This window comes from Apodemus sylvaticus, chromosome 11 (genome assembly GCF_947179515.1).
Source record: "Apodemus sylvaticus chromosome 11, mApoSyl1.1, whole genome shotgun sequence".
In the NCBI taxonomy this organism is placed as follows: Eukaryota; Metazoa; Chordata; class Mammalia; order Rodentia; family Muridae; genus Apodemus; species Apodemus sylvaticus.
The window spans coordinates 13,863,506-13,880,804 of NC_067482.1; the positions used below are offsets into that span (position 1 = coordinate 13,863,506).

At 37.1% G+C, this 17,299-nt stretch overlaps 1 protein-coding gene across 10 annotated transcripts in view; it reads left to right on the forward strand.

Moving 5' to 3' along the window:
* The window catches only part of Cnot6l (CCR4-NOT transcription complex subunit 6 like), a 93,785-nt gene that overhangs the window by 20,599 nt on the left and 55,887 nt on the right, over positions 1–17,299 (forward strand). For 9 of the 10 annotated variants that reach the window (XM_052199570.1, XM_052199568.1, XM_052199569.1 and 6 more), the window contains 2 exons: positions 15,530–15,651; positions 16,954–17,140. In XM_052199570.1, the coding sequence (XP_052055530.1) occupies positions 15,540–15,651; positions 16,954–17,140 (299 nt within the window). In that variant the 5' untranslated portion in view covers positions 15,530–15,539. Of the gene's footprint in view, positions 1–14,230; positions 14,328–15,529; positions 15,652–16,953; positions 17,141–17,299 lie in introns of those variants that run through there. The other variant, XM_052199574.1, reaches the window with a different exon arrangement.

Consider the following 17,299-nt stretch of genomic DNA (forward strand, 5'->3'; position numbering starts at 1 on the left):
AATGTAAACAAAGAATAAATAAAAATATTTTTTTAAAAAATATTTTGCCTGCTCTTCTATAGTGCTTCCTTTTTTGTTTTGTTTTGTTTTGTTTTGTTTTGTTTTGTTTTTTTGAAACAGGGTTTCTCTATGTAGCCTGGCTGTCCTGGAACTCACTCTGTAGACCATGCTGGCCTCGAACGCAGAATTCCGCCTGTCTCTGCCTCCCAAGTGCTGGGACTAAAGGCGTGTGCCACCACTGCCAGCCTGACTTCTACAGTGTTTCCTGATACTTAGGTGTGGGAGTGTCTTGTAGAACTTTGGTCCTGAGCTGCACAACTCTGCGTACTGATTGGTTGTGGTTTTCTGCAGTGGTCTCTGTTGCAAAAAACGTTTCCTTGATTAGGAGGCAAAGACCAGTACTTGTCTGGGGGTATAAGGACAATGGTTTATAGATTGTTGTTAGGATTGTGCTGGTTTAGTACATTGATTGTAGGTTCTCCTCCAGTAACCGTAATTTCACTAGAACTGAGTTGAACTAGGTTTTCAGTACTAGATTGCTGATGCGGTTCATAGGCATTGGAACTGGGTAGAAGCTTATGAACCTAGTGGTTTCATAAGGGACTGGGAGTTCAGGTCAGTTCCAGTGTAGGGTCTCTGTGCCCTGCTTCTCAAGTGTCTTCTGCAGTAGGGACTTACCTTCTATCTCTGGGGGTTTACCAAGGACAACAGCAGTAGGCAATAAGTTTTGTGAGTGTCTTAGAGGCAGCCCTGGCAAACAACTTAGGGCTTCTCATGGTTAGTATTGATTATTTTTTTGGTCATTTTTAGGACAAGGGAAACAATTCTGTCATGGGTTTTATCTAAATGTTTCTACAGTGTTACATTATTATGCCTTTTGTCAAAAATAACTTCAAAATAAGTTTAAGAAAAAATGTAGCATTTTCTCAGTTACAGTGGTTATGGATTGTATGTAATTATGTTTCAAAAATTGTTAATGAATACTATTCTTTGACTATAGCTAGTGTTATTCCTAATATGTTATATGTGTGTACTGTTACTATTTTGTATTGTCTAGCTAATGGAACAAAAGCTTTTTAAGCAACAGAACTAGACAATTGCTCCCCTAAGACCTTCTATGAGTCCCTTCCCCCCACTCCCACCCCCCAGACAGGGTTTCTCCGTATAGCCCTGGCTGTCCTGGAACTCACTCTGTAGACCAGACTGGCCTCAAACTCAGAAAACAGCCTGCCACTGCCTCCCAAGTGCTGGGTTACAGGCATGCGCCACCACTGCCTGGCTCTTCCATGAGTTTTTTTGGGGGGCATTTCTTCTCCAGGAATACAGTTTGGAAGAATATTACATTTTGTGTGTTTTGTTGCTTCTGTACAGTGTCTACCTGCCAAGAAAACAGGAACTGAGGTCAGGTTCCTGGGCCTTTGTAGGAAATGAACAAATAAATTAATTTTCTTCCAGTAATATACAGATTTCTCCTTCAGTGGCTGGCTTTTGTTTTAAATTTGGACCATGGCATAGGATCACTCTTGACTTAGGGGCCTTTGTTTATTCATTTTAGGAACTATTATAAGGTTAACTCCCCTTCCTTTCAAAAAGGCTTGACACCTTTTGATAGGTGTTTCTATGAGTAGAATAGATATTTTGGTGAGAAATTACTCATGCTTCCTGCTTCACCATCATCTAAGCTTGATTTCTTTGTTTAATGTTGTTTTGGATGATTATGGATCAGCATCAGATACACCTTTCCTTTGAATCCTTTCAAATAAGATATGGGTACCCTGAAACATTTTCCTTTATGCTTGCTGAATTTTATCCTGTGTAGTTTTGCTATTGAGATTTTCTGTTTTACTCCACTGTTTTTAATGGAAACTTACAGATTTAGCTAATGCTTTCCCATCTTCTATACTTTGGTTCTCAGAAAAGTAGTATTTATCACCTTTTTAAATATTACTGTTTTCATCTAATACTGGAGCTTTGTGTAATTTGGTTAATGTCAAAAGTATGGGACAGTCATTACAGATTATCCTTAGATTTTCATATTAGAATTTTGTGTTCAATATAACTTAAAATATTTTATCAGAAAATTAAAGTGATGGAAAAGGTTATGTATCATGAAAAGGGTTTATTTGTTAAACTTTTAGTTTTTATGCTTTTTTTCTAGGAATTGAACAAACAATATATTTTTGGATACAATGTAACCTTCTTAGCTTATATAAGTGATTGTTGTTTTTAGGCAGGATTTTTGTGTGTGGTCCTGGCTGACTTAGAATTCTGTATGTAGTACAGGCTAGCTTGGAACTCACAGAGACCATCTACCTCTGCCTTCTGAGTGTTGGGATCAAAGGCATGTGCTATCACACACCTACCATAGGTAATTGTTTATCCTAACAAAAGTGAAGTTTTTATCTAAACTTTTGTGAAGTATTACTTGTCATTGATTATATATATGATCTGAGACAAAGCTTGAAATTGGAAAAAGATTTTGTATGAATTTGTTGCTTCAGATATTTGGTATACCTCCCTTCTCCATTTAAAGATGTTAGACCAAATGTAATTATTTTATGATATTCCTTCTTCCCTCCTTCTTTCCCTCCCTCCCCACTGAAGTTTCTCCTTCCACTCTTCCCAGTCCCTCCCTTTCACCCCAATTCCCTTCTTCAGAAAAGTGCAGGTTTCCCATGGATATCAGTCAGCCAAGTTGCAGAAAGACTAGGTATCTCCTCTCCTATTAAGGTTAGAGGAGGCAACCCAGTAGGAGAAAAGGATCTTAAAGGCAGGTAACAGTCAGAGACAGCTCCTGCTCCTACTGTTAGGAGTCCCACAAGAAGAGCAAGTTATATATATAATTACAGTATATGTGCAGAGAGGCCTAGGTTAGTCCCATGCAGGCTCCCTGGTTTTACAGTTCCATCTCTGTGATTCTGTGAATTTTTTGGTGGTGTCCTTGACCCTCCTGTCTCCTCTAACCCTTTCTCTCCCTCTTCAGCAGGATCCCAAGTTCTGCCTAGTGTGGCTGTGGATCTCTGCATTTGTTTCCATCAGTTGCTGGGTAAAGCTTCTTTGATGATAATTGGTCTAGGCATTACTCTACGAGTATAGCAGAATATTATTAGGAATCATTTTATTGCCTTTTATTTTGTGGGGCGGGGTCACTTGTGTTTGGTTCTATTGTAGGTCTCTGGGCTATCCAACTTTGGTTCCTGGCCCCTTTTAAGTAGTGTCTGGGGTGAGCTCCTACTCATGGCATGAGTTTCAAGTTAGACCTGTCATTGTTTGGGCATTCCCACAATTTCTGTGTCCCCTTTACCCAGCATATCTTGTAAACAAGACAAATTGTAGATCAGAGATTTTGTGGCTAGGTTGGTTCCCCAGTCCCTCCACTGGAAGTCTTTCCTAGTTATAGAAGATGGCCAGTTCAAGCTCTGTATCCCCTATTGCTAGAAGTCTTGGCTAGGGTCACCCTCATCAATTTCTGGGAGTTTTCATTGCCCTAAGTTCCTAGCTCATTCCAGAGATGCCCATCCCCCCACCCCCATTTTAGTTGTCTCTCCCAGTACTCTCCCTCTCTTCATTGATTCCTCTTGTTTCTATCCTCATTCCCATCCAAGCTCATGTCCCCATTCACCTGTGATATCTGTTCTGTTTTCCCTTCACAATGAGATTCATGTGTCTACCTTTCAAATGTAATTCTTTCAGTGGACTTGTCTATAGGATATATGTCATTCATTTAGTTTGTCTCATTTTGTTTATAGAAGCAGGGATGTTTTTATTTCTAGGATTATCTGAAGAAAAAACATTGGTGCTGTAGGGATTGTTTGCTAATTTCCCAGATTGTACTACTGATGGATTTTCTATACTGCTAGTGGTATTTTCTGTGTGTATAACTTATTAGCTCTTTTAGGAGAGAGCCGAGAAAGGAGAGAGAGAGAGAGAGAGAGAGAGAGAGAGAGAGAGAGAGAGAGAGAAATCCAACCATTTGTTCATGTGTCTAGGTAGGGTCTCACTATGTAGCAGAATGCTGGGATTCAAAGAGCATCACAAATCACAATGCTACATTGAACTTATAGGTCTTACTTTATAAGCTTACTTATAGCTGGGCGTGGTGGCACACGCCTGTAATCCTAGCACTTGGGAGGCAGAGGCAGGCGGATTTCTGAGTTCGAGGCCAGCCTGAGTTAGTTCCAGGACAGCCAGGACTACACAGGGAAACCCCTGTCTCGAAAAACAAAAACAAACAAACAAAAAGCTTACTTAAAAGCTTTATAAGTATTTATAAGCTTACTTTATAAGCCCTTTCTTCTTTCTTATTGTGTTTTATCTAGGTTTGTTTGCTTTTGTCTGTCACATCCTATCCACAACTACTGATTCCTTTTCATTCAGATTTATCTCAGTGTCTTGTCCCCATCACATGTGAGCTTTAAAACTTAATCATTTTACTAGGTGTCCAGTCAGCTTCTTTACATTTCCTTGATGCTTAAAGTTTAACACCTTATATGCTTATTTGCTTTATTCCTAATATAAACTTATTTGTTTTACATGTATCTTTAGTGAAGAATCTTTTAAAGTCTGTGTGGGAGATCAGACTCACATTCAAGGCATATATTCTACCCTGAGATACACCTGTAGTACCTTTTTAAAAATTAGATTGCTGTATTTTGTGAGTTTTTTGGAGTGCTTTTTTCTGATACATATTTTGAAAACATTCCTAATAACATGATTTAACTTTTCAAATAGCAGATGTTTTAATTGTTTATGGAATGTATTGGCTTCTTAGTAGTTTTTTTGTATAGATAATTTTGTTTCGTTCAAATCTTTGTTTAAAGATTTTATTTTATTTTATTTTTTTAGTTTCTTTTAGAACTCTTCTTTTTTAAAATTTACATTGGTGTTCTGCCTCCATGGATGTCTGTGTGAGGGTGTCAATCTCCTGGAACTGGAATTACAATTGTGAACTGCCATGTGGGTGCTGACTTGAACTCTGGTCCTTTGGAAGAACAGCCAGTTCCTCTCAACCACTGAGTTATTTCTCCTGCTTCTCTTTTAGAAATTTTATACTGCTTGGCTTTTACATTTATGTTCATAGTCTTTTAAGTTTGCTTTGATGAAAGGTATGGGTCAGTGTTTAGTTTTGCATGTGAGTATCTCATTTAGCATTTGTTGAAAATTCTATTCTTTATTGAAATTTCCACCTTTGTTGAAAATACGTTGGTGATATGTGTGTGAGTATGTTTGGAATTTTTAGGTTCTGTTGTATTATTAGTACCAAACTATCTAGGAAACTAGTTTCTGATAAACCTTGAAAAAAAATTTGTAAATTTATCTGATTTTTTTTTTTTTTTAAGAAAAAGTCTTTGAGAAGAAATAGTTTTGGACACCATAAATCCTTTTCCCATATATTTTAGAATCAGCTTTAAAAAAAATAATGTATTAGTGGTAATTTATAAATGTTGCTGTTTTCTTTTTACTTGGCTAGCTCCCAAACAATTGAGACTGGACTAGTTTATTTATTTAACAAGCTTTAAGGGCACAATAACTGAGCAATATTATTCTAATTTAATCCTTTATACTAGTCTGGCTACCTCCCAGTCAAAATCCTGGTGATACTTGTATTTTAGCACTGATCTGGCTCTTTGGACTCCAGGTGTTTTCTCATGGTGTCTCCTGGATTCTCCCTGGGGTGAATCCTCACTTTCACTATTTCATTTCCTTTTCCCCTGACTGGAAGGAAGTCTAGCCCTAGTCTCTCCCCTGCTCAGTCATTTGGCTGATCAGCTTTTGACAAATCAGAGAATGGTTGGGGAGCAATGTTTATACAACATTGAGGCAGGAGATTCTCAGAATAAGGATTGCAATCAGATATGTAGGCAGAGAAATCAGCATGAATAATACAAGGATAATCTTTACACAGTACACAATAGCTACAAAGTGATATACTGTCAAGATGAATAGATGAATTAAGCCAAGAAGAATGCTTACTTGAGACCCATGGAAAGAAGTGAGAGGTGGTGTGTCTTATGAAATAATAGAAAACATGTATGAAGGAGAAGGCAGAAAGCCAGTATGGTGGTTGTTTTTCTTGTTGTGACCAAACACTTGCCACAAATAGCTTAAGGGGGAACTATTTTCAAAGGAATCATTCCATCAATTATGAACCCTTGAATTTAGGCAGAACATTATGGTGGAGAAAAAGTGTGACAGGGGAGTCTGTTAAAGCTGACAGGAAGCAGTTAAAGGAAGGCATCCTAGGAATATATATAAAACTCTACCGACATGGCCTCAGTGACCTTCTTCCTCCAAGTACATCCCAGCCCTCACAGTTCCACACACTTTTAGGAATCTGTTTAGATTCTGAATCCATCAGCAGAACAAAACATTTCTTAGGTCAGGTCCCTTATGAATCCAATACTTTTGAAAAGCATTTTCACAGATGCATCATGGACATGCTTTATTAATGGAGATACTTCTCAGTTTAGTGAAGGGGACAATCAAAGGGAAATGTCAGAAGTCATAATTCTGGAAGAATTGATTTATGAAGATTTTAGTAATATTCACTTTCTGGAGGATAATTAGAAAAAATAAGAGACAGTGAAGCATAATGGTTGTTAGGAGACTAAGATCTAATTAGGATGGTAGAAAAATCATGAGGTTTGGTTTTTCAGATCGATTTTTATCTGATAGGAGTGTTACTGATGGGTAGAATTAGATAACTTTAGGTCTTGTGTCCTTTTTTTTATTATTTGTGCTTTTTGTCACTTATTTTTTATTATCATAAATACAATAGAAAGATCATGAACATGTACCAAAGGAATCGTGTCCTGATTTTTTATAATTTATTTTTAAAATTATAAATAAATTTATAATCTATTTTTAAATTTATTTTTGTTAGTAAATTTATTTAATGTACTTAATATACATGGGGGTGGTGTGCCACAGTATATATATGAACAGGAGGTTAGAGGACTACTTGCAGGATTCAGTTCTTTCCTTCTACCGTTGCAGTTCCCAGGGATTGAACTCAGGTTCCTAGACTCATTAGCAAATAGATGCATTTATTCAGTGAGCCAGATCTGATTTCTCCTTATTTTTTTCTTCCATTAATACTGTGAGATAATCTCATCATTTTCCAGAAACAAAACTTTCCTCCAGATCTCTCTGTATTGACATAAATATCTGGAATACCTTTGGAAAGCCATGCAATATCTTTTCTTAGTCTTCATTGCCCTGTATCCCTATGTGTTTTGATTAGGTATACTTGGAATATGAGGTAGAGCCCTAAGAATAAATGAAATAAAAACAAGACATTGAATTCAGTTATTCCTAAAGACCAAAGAATTCCCATTATGGTAGATGTTAACTAATTATTTCCTTTGTCAATAAAAATTGTAGAAGTAATACTTCTACCATAGAAAACCATTTGCTATCACTTTAAGTTAAATATACTTGTTATGTTAACCTGATTATCTTAGTCTCATTTCCACTATAGGATATTTGTTATTCCTGTTCTGGGAACTCTATCCTTTTTACCTCCTTGACTATTCTATAGGTTATCTATTATTCATCACTTTTACTCTTTATGATAAAGATGGTTTCCATTTTAGCTGTTTTTATTTGAATATAATGATAGTATAACACAATACTGCTATTTGATTAAGGGGAAATATTAATAAAAAGAAATGTCATTTAATAAAAATTCATTTAAAGGATTATATAAAAGTAAAATATCTTTTCAAGTAATCAGATATTGAAGCACTAGGACATGGTACACTGAATGACAGCAGTTGGTATACACTGAATATTCCTCCCCTCTTCCTTTTCCTTCTTTCTCAAGCAATGTCTCATGAAGCCTTGGCAAGCCTTGAAACTCCCTTTGTTGACTAAGCTGGCCTCAGACTCAGATCTGCCTGCCTCTGCCTCTTGAGTGTTAGAATTAAGGATGTGCACTGGCATGTTCAATCCTAACCTGTTAAAACCAATTACTTAATTAATTTTTAGACAAGGTCTATTTAGTCAGGACTAGCTTCAAACTTTTCAGTCTCCTGGGTTCTGGGATAACAGACATGTACTCCTATATTCAGCAACTAAATATCTCTTGAATAAATTCAATTGATTAGAAATATGGGACTTCAAAAGTTGAAAGGTTATTTTCTTCATAATGAGGGTTTTGCTTTGTTTAAAGTGGTCATGTAGTTAGAGACATCAAAACTTGAGTGGTTGTATTATGTAGATATTGTTAAGTTTATCACAGTGACCAGTGCCATCCATAGACCATTGGTTCAGGAGTGGATCACTATCAATCTCTAATTGGTCCAACTATATGCAGTGTCATTTGTTAAGTACTTTTTTTTTTTTTAAAGTATCAGCAGGTCTAAAGATAATAGTTGGTAAAGTGCTTTTATCAGGTAAGGTGTAAATTTATTTTATGTATTACATATTTTATATATGGTATCAAAATGACTAGTGGTTAAGATAGGTATTGATTAGGAAATAGAAACTTCAAAAATGTTGTAATGCAATTTTTTTTTTTTAGATAAATAAGATAAGCATGTACTTACTTATTTTCTCAGAAAGAATCCTTGTACTGTCAGATACAAAGGATCAAAGTGAGAATCAAGTAAAGAATAATTCATTTATGTGTTTACCCCCCTTCACTCACCATTTTTTTTTTTTGGAGTCAAGTCTTGCTGTGTAGCAGAGGCTGACCTTGAACTTCTGATCCTCCTGTATCCACCTAAATACTGGGATTACAGTAATATTTTACTGTTTTTGGTGTTTTGCCTTCTTTAACCATTGAGAATAGATGCCATTATATGACAGTTTTGTTTGAGAAATGTATTCAGTACTATAATAAGCTATTGAAATTTCTCTAAAATGTAAGCAGACATACAGGCATATAGTTTTTGCTAGCTTTTCTATCTGACGCCATCATTTAATAGCCCTGTAGAAACAGTATGAGTTTAATGATTTGTATTTTAGATTTGTATTGTTAGAAGTCTTTTCATTGTGAATTACTCTTTTGATGATTTGTAGCATTTTCTATTAATCTCCAACAAAATTATGCTAAACTACAGAGACAAAATAAATTTCAACTGGTGAGGGGGCAGCTGTAGTTTAATATCATAAGACTTAGATGTTTACATATATTTGAGGCTGGTCTCCCCTCCACCTTTTTCTCCCTCCCCCGTCCCTCCCTCCCTCCTTCTCTCCCTCCCTCCCTCCCTCCCCTCTGTGTGTTTGTATATCTTCACTATATAGTGTTGTTTAGTTAGCTAACAGTGATAGAGATTCAAACTTGTTTACTTTAGCATAGTTCACATGAGAATTAAGAAGCAGTAATAAACTTTATTATTCAGAATAATGATTAATTTCAGAACTTTTATAGGGAGTGTCCAAAGGCTGCACAGGTAGTGTAGTAAAGGACAAAATAGGTGACATTCAAAACAGCTTGTGTAGTTAATGTTTAGAGAACCATACACAGGATTTTTCCTAGTGTCTTATAAGGTTTAAAGAGTTAAGATAAATTGTTGTTAAGGAGCTTTTAGTTTATTTTGTTACGTACTCAGGGCCTCCAGATTGTCCTAATGTTATTATCCTTTGGAAATTGATGTAAGATATTGTAAAAATTGGAAATTTGGGAAAACCAACTTAACATTTACTCAAGAGGTAAAAGCTCTTGCCTCACATGCATGAGACTGTGGGTTTAATGTGTATCACTATAAGAACAAAGTATACAAAACAACAGCAACAACAACAAATATCAACAAAGCAAAACCCCATGCCGCTAGGTATGATGTCAATGTCTATAATCCCTGCATTTGGAAGGCTCAGTCAGATGGGTTATGCACATAAGGCTTCCAGGACTGTAATGTAATTGAGGCTAGTCTGAGATAGTAAAAGCTCGTGTAAAACAACTCCCTAAAACAACACTAAAAACAATTCCTCCTCATCTTAAGAAGAAAATATGAAGAATTAGCTGTTAATGTTTTCTAAAATAAACCATTTCTCTTTCTTTGGATGGAAGCAACTCATCACTCAGTAAACCTTTAGACTGGCTTGTATGCACAGTTACTAAAAAACGTAACCAGCATCATATTTAGGGATTTAAATTATGCTTGAATGATTATTTTAATAATTTTTAGTTATTAGCATTTTTGTTTAATGGCATGTTTACAAGATGAAATACTGATTAAAGACCAAAAGCAACTTGGGAGAAAAAAGTTTATCTGATTATATACTTCCACCTCCCATTATTAAGGGAATCCAGGGCTGGAGCTCAACGAGAAACCTGGAGGCAGGAACTAGAGCATAGACCAGGAGGAATGTTGTTTACTGGCTTGCTCTCTTTGGCTTACTCAGCCTGCTTTCTGCTACCAGCCCAAGAGTGGCATGCTCTCATGAGTTGGATCCTTCCACATCAATCATTAATCAAGAAAATACTCACTACAGACTTACATACAGGAAATCTCATGGAGGCTGTCTTAGGGTTGCTACTGATGCGATAAAATGCCATGAATGAAAAAGCAGCTTGGCAGGGAAAGAGTTTATTTCATACATCACAGTCCATTATTGAAGGAAGTTGGGTCATGCATTCAAGGAAGGAATCTGGAGGCATTGACTGAAGTGGAAACCAGAGTAGTACTGCTTACTGGGCTTGCTCAGTTTGGTTTTTATATACCCCAGAACCAGGAGTGATGGCACCACTCTATTCACAATGGGCTGGACCTTTCCACATCAGTCATTAATTAGGAAAATGCCCTACAAACTTGCCTACAGGACAATCTTTTTTTTTTTTTTTTTTAAGATTTGTTTATTATTATTTTTAAGTACACTGTAGCTTTGTCTTCAGACAGCACCAGAAGAGGGCATCAGATCTCATTACAGATGGCTGTGGGCCACCATGTGGTTGCTGGGATTTGAACTCAGAACCCTCAGAAGAGCAGTCAGGGCTCTTAACCCCTGAGCCATCTCTCAAGCCCACCTACAAGACTTTATTTATTTATTTATTTATTTATTTATTTAATATATTCATTTACATTTCAAATGTTATTCCCTTTCTCAGTTTCCCCTCTCCCAGACAAACCCCAACTCATCCTTTCTCCCCCTACCTCCATGAGGTTAGCCCTCCACCCAACCCACTCTCACCTATCCCCCCTCAGTTTCCCCACACTGGGGCATCTATGGAGCCTTCACAGGACCAAGGACCTCTCCATCCATTGATACCTGAGAAGGCATTCCTCTGCCATAATTGTGTCTGGAACCACGTGGCTTAGTCCCTGGGAGCCCTGGAGGGTCTGGTTGGCCCACATCATCATTCTTCCCATGGGGCTGCAAACCCCTTCGGCTCCTTCAGTCCTTGCTCCAACTCCTCCATTGGGGACCTCGAGCTCAGTCCAATGGTTGGCTGCTAGCATCTGCCTCTGTATCTGTAAGGCTCTGGCAGGGCCCTTCAGGTGACAGCCATATCAGGCTTCTTTTGGCAAGCACTTCTTAGCATTCTCAAAAGTTTCCGAGTTTGGTGACTGTTTATAGAATGAATCCCCAGGTAGGACAGTCTCTGGATGGCCTTTCCTTCAGTCTCTTCCCCATACTTTGTTTCCATAATTGCTCCCTACAGAACAGTCTTAAGGAAGTACGTTCTCAATTAAGATTTTTCTTTTCCCAAGTATGTCTAGGTTTGTGTCAAGTTCGTAAAAACCAACCAGCACAGAACCATTTTCTCAATTGAGGTTTCTTCATTTCAGATGACTACCTAGGTTATGTCAAATTGGTACAAATCTAATCTGCGTAATACATAACATTGATCATATTCCCCTCCTGTTAAGTTTTATTACAATGATATAACATTAATGAAACATGCTTTTCATTCATCCTTACTGTTGGTGTTTTGTCTGAGCTCCACCCCACACCCAATAGCCAGGTATGCCCTGCCCCAGAGATCTGGCCCACTATAAGAGGGGCTGCTTGCCCCTCCTCTCCCTCTTTGCTCTCCACTCTCCCACATACTCTCACCTCTCTGCCCCTTGGGCTCTCCTTCCCCCTTCTCTCCATGTGGTCATGGCCGGGCCTCCACTCCTCTCCTCCTCCTCCTCCTCCTCCTCCTCCTCCTCCTCCTCCTCCTCCTCCTCCTTCTTCTTCTCTCTCTCTCTCTCTCTCTCTCTCTCTCTCTCTCTCTCTCTCTCTCTGGTCCCTCAGGGGACAGAGGTGCCCAGGAAAGGGCCTGCCTGGGCATCCCCTTCCCCACGCCGCCGAGCCACACTCCCTTAACCCCCAATCCTCTCCTTTTTAAGCCTCCTTCACTTACTATAGATAAGGATCCTGTGTTTGGATCTGGATCTCTTTGTTTACTTCATATTTACTTTTGAGTAATCTCAGAATGGAAAAATACCCACAGGATTCACTTATGTTAGAGTATATAGAAAATGAAGCTTTTCATTAATTGAGAAGTATTTAAAATAAGGCAAATGTGGTAGATAATCAAGTTTTTCACTTGGTAAAAAGTGTTACTTCCTTGTGTTTTATAAATAATATTACATTTGTTGAAAAAATAGGGCTTAGTAGTAGTAGTAGTAGTAGTAGTAGTAGTAGTAGTAGTAGTAGTAGAAGAGTTTTGGGTTCCAGCTGGGTTGCCAGATAATACAAAGGAAATCAGGAGCCCCTTTTGAGTTCATAAATAAAAGAATTTAAAGATGAATGTAAATGGAAGCTCAAGGGCAATTTAATAGAGTATAAAGGGAAAACATCCCAGGGCAGGCAAGCTGCAAATCCTCTGCTATTGCCCACAGAAAGGAAGGGAAAAAGCTATGTCCTTAAAGCTGCCATAAGATATCAAACACATCCCAAGCGGCCACATGGCAGAGAGGAAAGCTTTAGGGAAAAGAGTAAGGAAATTCAAAGTATCAGAAAGCATATTTACATTCTGGGCAACATCCAAGAGGAAAAATATGGCAGTTATGCCTTTCTAACTCAGCCTAAGGAAATTAGGCAGACCAGTCAAACCTTTGGTAGCTTATAGCACTACAAGTGGTGGGGAGCAAGAATTGACAAGTATAGTTTATTTTAATTCATAGTTTAATTTATTCCATCTACTTCTCTATCTCTTTAGAATAAGTTGAGCCTTCCTTTGTCGGCATGTTTTCTTGGTTTGTTGCAACTGGAATGTTAGATCTCATAGGCCAGAGATTCTTCACTGGAAGGATTTTTTTTTTCTGCTTTAACATTTTAACTCCAAATAGTACAATATGATGAGATTACATTTGAAAAGTTAACAGGGACTGGGGAGCTTTACTGTTAATAAATAAACATATGAGGAAAACTTGCTCTCCTCTAAGTAAAGGGAAACTGACATGAAAAATTTTGATATGCTCTTATAAACTAGCTTTGATTTCTTGGTACATGATGGAATACTACTTTATTTTATTTTTGATATGCAAAAACCTCCTGAAAGTAACTCTTATATTTTGAATACTATTTCTTAACTTAGAAATAAATACAGATCCACATACTTGGTTTAAGGGCACATGTGAGAAAGAACAAAGTATATGAGCAAAGAATCAACTATAGGGCTGAGGCTGCAGCCTAGTAGTAGAAATCTTATGTGGCATGTGCCAGGTCCCTGAATTAGATCTTTTACTGACAAAACATTATGTCCACTGTAACTATATCTATAATTTGTGATAAGGATAACATGTAGATGCTTAATTTGATACACATGACTTTATCATTTGTTGTTTGATCTGAATGATTTGAAGCGGATTTTGTCTTCTGTTTGCTATCAAAGCAGTAAGTAGTTTTAGACCTCTGGAATAAAGTTATTTTTAGGGCTTTTCCATATTTAGCATATTTGAAGTTGTTTTATGATTGATTTAGTCACCATTGATATTGTGCTGTGATTATGAAAAGTTGCATTATTTTTTTGTTTCAGTTGCATGGCTCTGTATTTATCTAGTTAAGTACTTTTGAGAGTGAGAGGGAGTGACAATAATTACCTCAGAACAACAGGTTTAAATTAAGAGTGACTATGGCAAATCAAGTTATGCACTTAATTGATATGTTGATGGCAAGTAACAGAAGACAAAACTCAGTTTGCTGTGTGCAGGTATTGCATGTATGATTTATTGAGAAATCTGTCTTTCTTTTTGTCTTTCTAGACTACCTTATGGAGTTGACTTTTCTTGTAGTTGGAAGGCTATGTGGAACAATCTGGACTATGTTATACTTTGTTTATGATCAGCAGAAACGAGGACCCTGTTTTATCCACGATCATAGAATGAATCTTGAGTGTTGTCTAAATTAATACCAGTGTCAAGGGGAAAATCATGTGTTGTTAGTTGTAGGTATGAGATTATTACTCAAATGGGAGGTTAGAATTACGTGAGTCTCTTAGACTAGTTGGAGTTTCATTAAATGGAAACTAGGTGTAAGTTCAGCTTTTCTAGGAAAGTAGTGCTGTTTAGCACAGGGGGAGGAACTGGGGAGCAACACAATGTTCTCTGAAGAATATAGTATGGTTGCTTATTTGCATTTTCCCTTAGGCATCTGTTAATGAGTTTCTCCAAAAGCCTAGAATAATGTAGTGTTTTTCTTCAAATGAGAATATAAAATGGCTTAACTAACTTGATAGGGCCATTCAAGATTATACCAAGACAGATACTGTGGGAACAAAGCGTTTCTTAGAGTTTTTAATGCCACTGATGGAGGGGCAGCAGCATGGTGGAGGCTTTGAGTGAGTTCGGGACACAGTAACTGAGACTCTGGTCGGATCTCTGAAGAGAATCAGAGTCCCCTTATCAGAGGAGAGATTCATAGACCTTCTGAGAATGGGGTTCAGCTATAGCTGGGTTCTCAGATTCCCTGGCAGGCTACTGAACAAATGTCTTTTAAAATGACTTCTTAATTACTAAATGAAGATTTGCTCTCCTTTTTAATCAGTACTAATCCCAAATGACTTTTCTAGCTTTGAAAACTTAGCATCACACTATCTTGAAACTTCCTCTTATCTTCTGGACCAAACTTTAAGACAGGAAAGGGAGAACAGAACAGGCTATGACACCCCTTTGATATAAAGTCATTTCTCAGGTGAGAGGTCCTGGAAATGGCAAGTCTGTTTGCCCTAGACTCACAAATGAAGTTCTAGTAGAGTACTTGTGAGTATTTGTGAGAGTCTTACAGCAAAAGGAGAGAAAAAGAAAACTTAGTATGTTTTCTTTTTTTAGTCAATATTATTTTTAATTTAATTTTTGTTTGCTCATATTCACACACACACACTGATTCCCCTTTCCTCCAAAATGACTAATTTCCTCAAGTAACTAAAATAATAGTAATAATTTTTAATAAAAAGCAGTGTGTGTGTGTGTGTGTGTGTGTGTGTGTGTGTTGGGGAGGGTTGTCAGAAGACAACTTTCCAGATTTGATAATCTTTCACTGTGGTTCCTGGCCTTGAACTCAGATCTTTAGAATTATGCAATAGGTACTATAACTGCCTGAGCAATCTTGCTGGCCCTGACTCTAATAATTAATGATCCCTTTCCCTCCACAGACTAATAGGGATGCCAAAGGAAAAATATGATCCTCCAGATCCTCGCAGAATTTACACCATCATGTCAGCAGAGGAGGTAGCCAATGGGAAGAAATCTCACTGGGCAGAATTAGAAATCTCGGGTGAGTGGAATCTGAAGCATTTTATCTAGAATAGCTACAATTGTAAAGAGTATGGCTGTATTATATAGTATTGTCTTTTAACTGAAAGAACTAATAGGAAATATGTAAGAATCCCGAGGCACTTCTTGTTAGATATTTTAAAATCTTTTTCTTAATTTTTGAGATTGTCTTGAGCAAGGGTAGCCATTTATGTTTAAAGATATTCCAAGTTTAGTTTCTGAATAAAATTAGGTTCTATAATACAAATAAGTCTTGTTGGCTTTCCCAGAGTAATTTTTGCAAATGAAAATCTTTACTATCCTACTTTTATCTCAGTGCTGGCAAAGAAGGAAACCTAGATGATTCTGTTTGTATAACAGACACCTGCTAAGCTATGAATAGAACATGTTCAGAATAAATATGATTTGAAAAATCTGGAACCCCTGTCTGAAAATAAAAAAAAACACATAAAACTAAAACTGAAGACATTGTATAAAATACCTAACTGATACACTTCAAAGTTACCAACATTGTGAAGAACAAAGACAAAATGTGCCTTAAGTCAAAATAATGTTAAGACATGCTAATTAAAAGTCTGATTTGAATTATAGAACAAAAAGATGTAAGAACAGGTAAATTCTGAATAAAGTCTGAAATTTTGTTATTATTACTGTATCAATGTTGGCTTCTTTTAATAAATACACCATGGAATATAAGACTCTAATGTTAGGGAATTTAAGCAAAGTACATGTAAGAACCCCACATTATCTTGGCAACTAATATTATTATAAAATTAAGTTTATTAGAAGTAGAAAAATCACTTTTTCTTTTATGAATTGACACAGAACAGATTTTATGTAGACTGTGGTCAGTACCCTGCCTCCATTGATATTTCAGTACCAGCAGCAAGACTTGACTTGTACATTCCTTGAAAGGAAACTGGAAAGCTCATCATTCTGATGGGAGCAGTTCACATCCCGTTACGTTACAATTTCTCAGCCTTGGCTTACTGACAGTTTGGCCCTTGTATATAATTCCTTGTGGTGGAGGGGTTTTGTGTTTAGTATAGGATGGTTAGTAGTATACTTAGCTTTTCCCTCCCTCCTTTCCTCTCTCCCAGGTAAAGAATGACTGTTCAAAGTGGGATGAAATTAAAGGAGGCTAGATATTTCAGCAGTTGTATAACTTTGAATACAAAGTTAAAAATGTCAAAGATAAGATGGTATCTGTGTGTATTTGCCACCTTTTCTAGCACTTACCAGTTCTTGGGATTCAGATTTTGTCTTGGGTCTAGAGTTTATGCTTTAGTGTTTTGCCTTTTAGGTAGAGTGCGGAGCTTAAGTACATCGCTCTGGTCACTGACACACTTGACAGCACTGCACCTAAATGACAATAACCTTGCTCGCATTCCGCCTGACATTGCCAAGCTTCACAATCTGGTTTACCTGGATCTGTCATCCAATAAACTCAGAAGTTTACCAGCAGAACTAGGAAACATGGTGTCTCTCAGGTGAGGAAACATTAAAGAGAGAGATGATGTGTTATATAAAATTATAAATTTATCAAATATAAAAGTTATGAGATGCTATTTTATGGTGGGATTTCTGTGTCTGAAGATCAAAAGATAGAAATGGTGTTAAGCACAGTGTGTGAGTTGGCCTCCATTTAA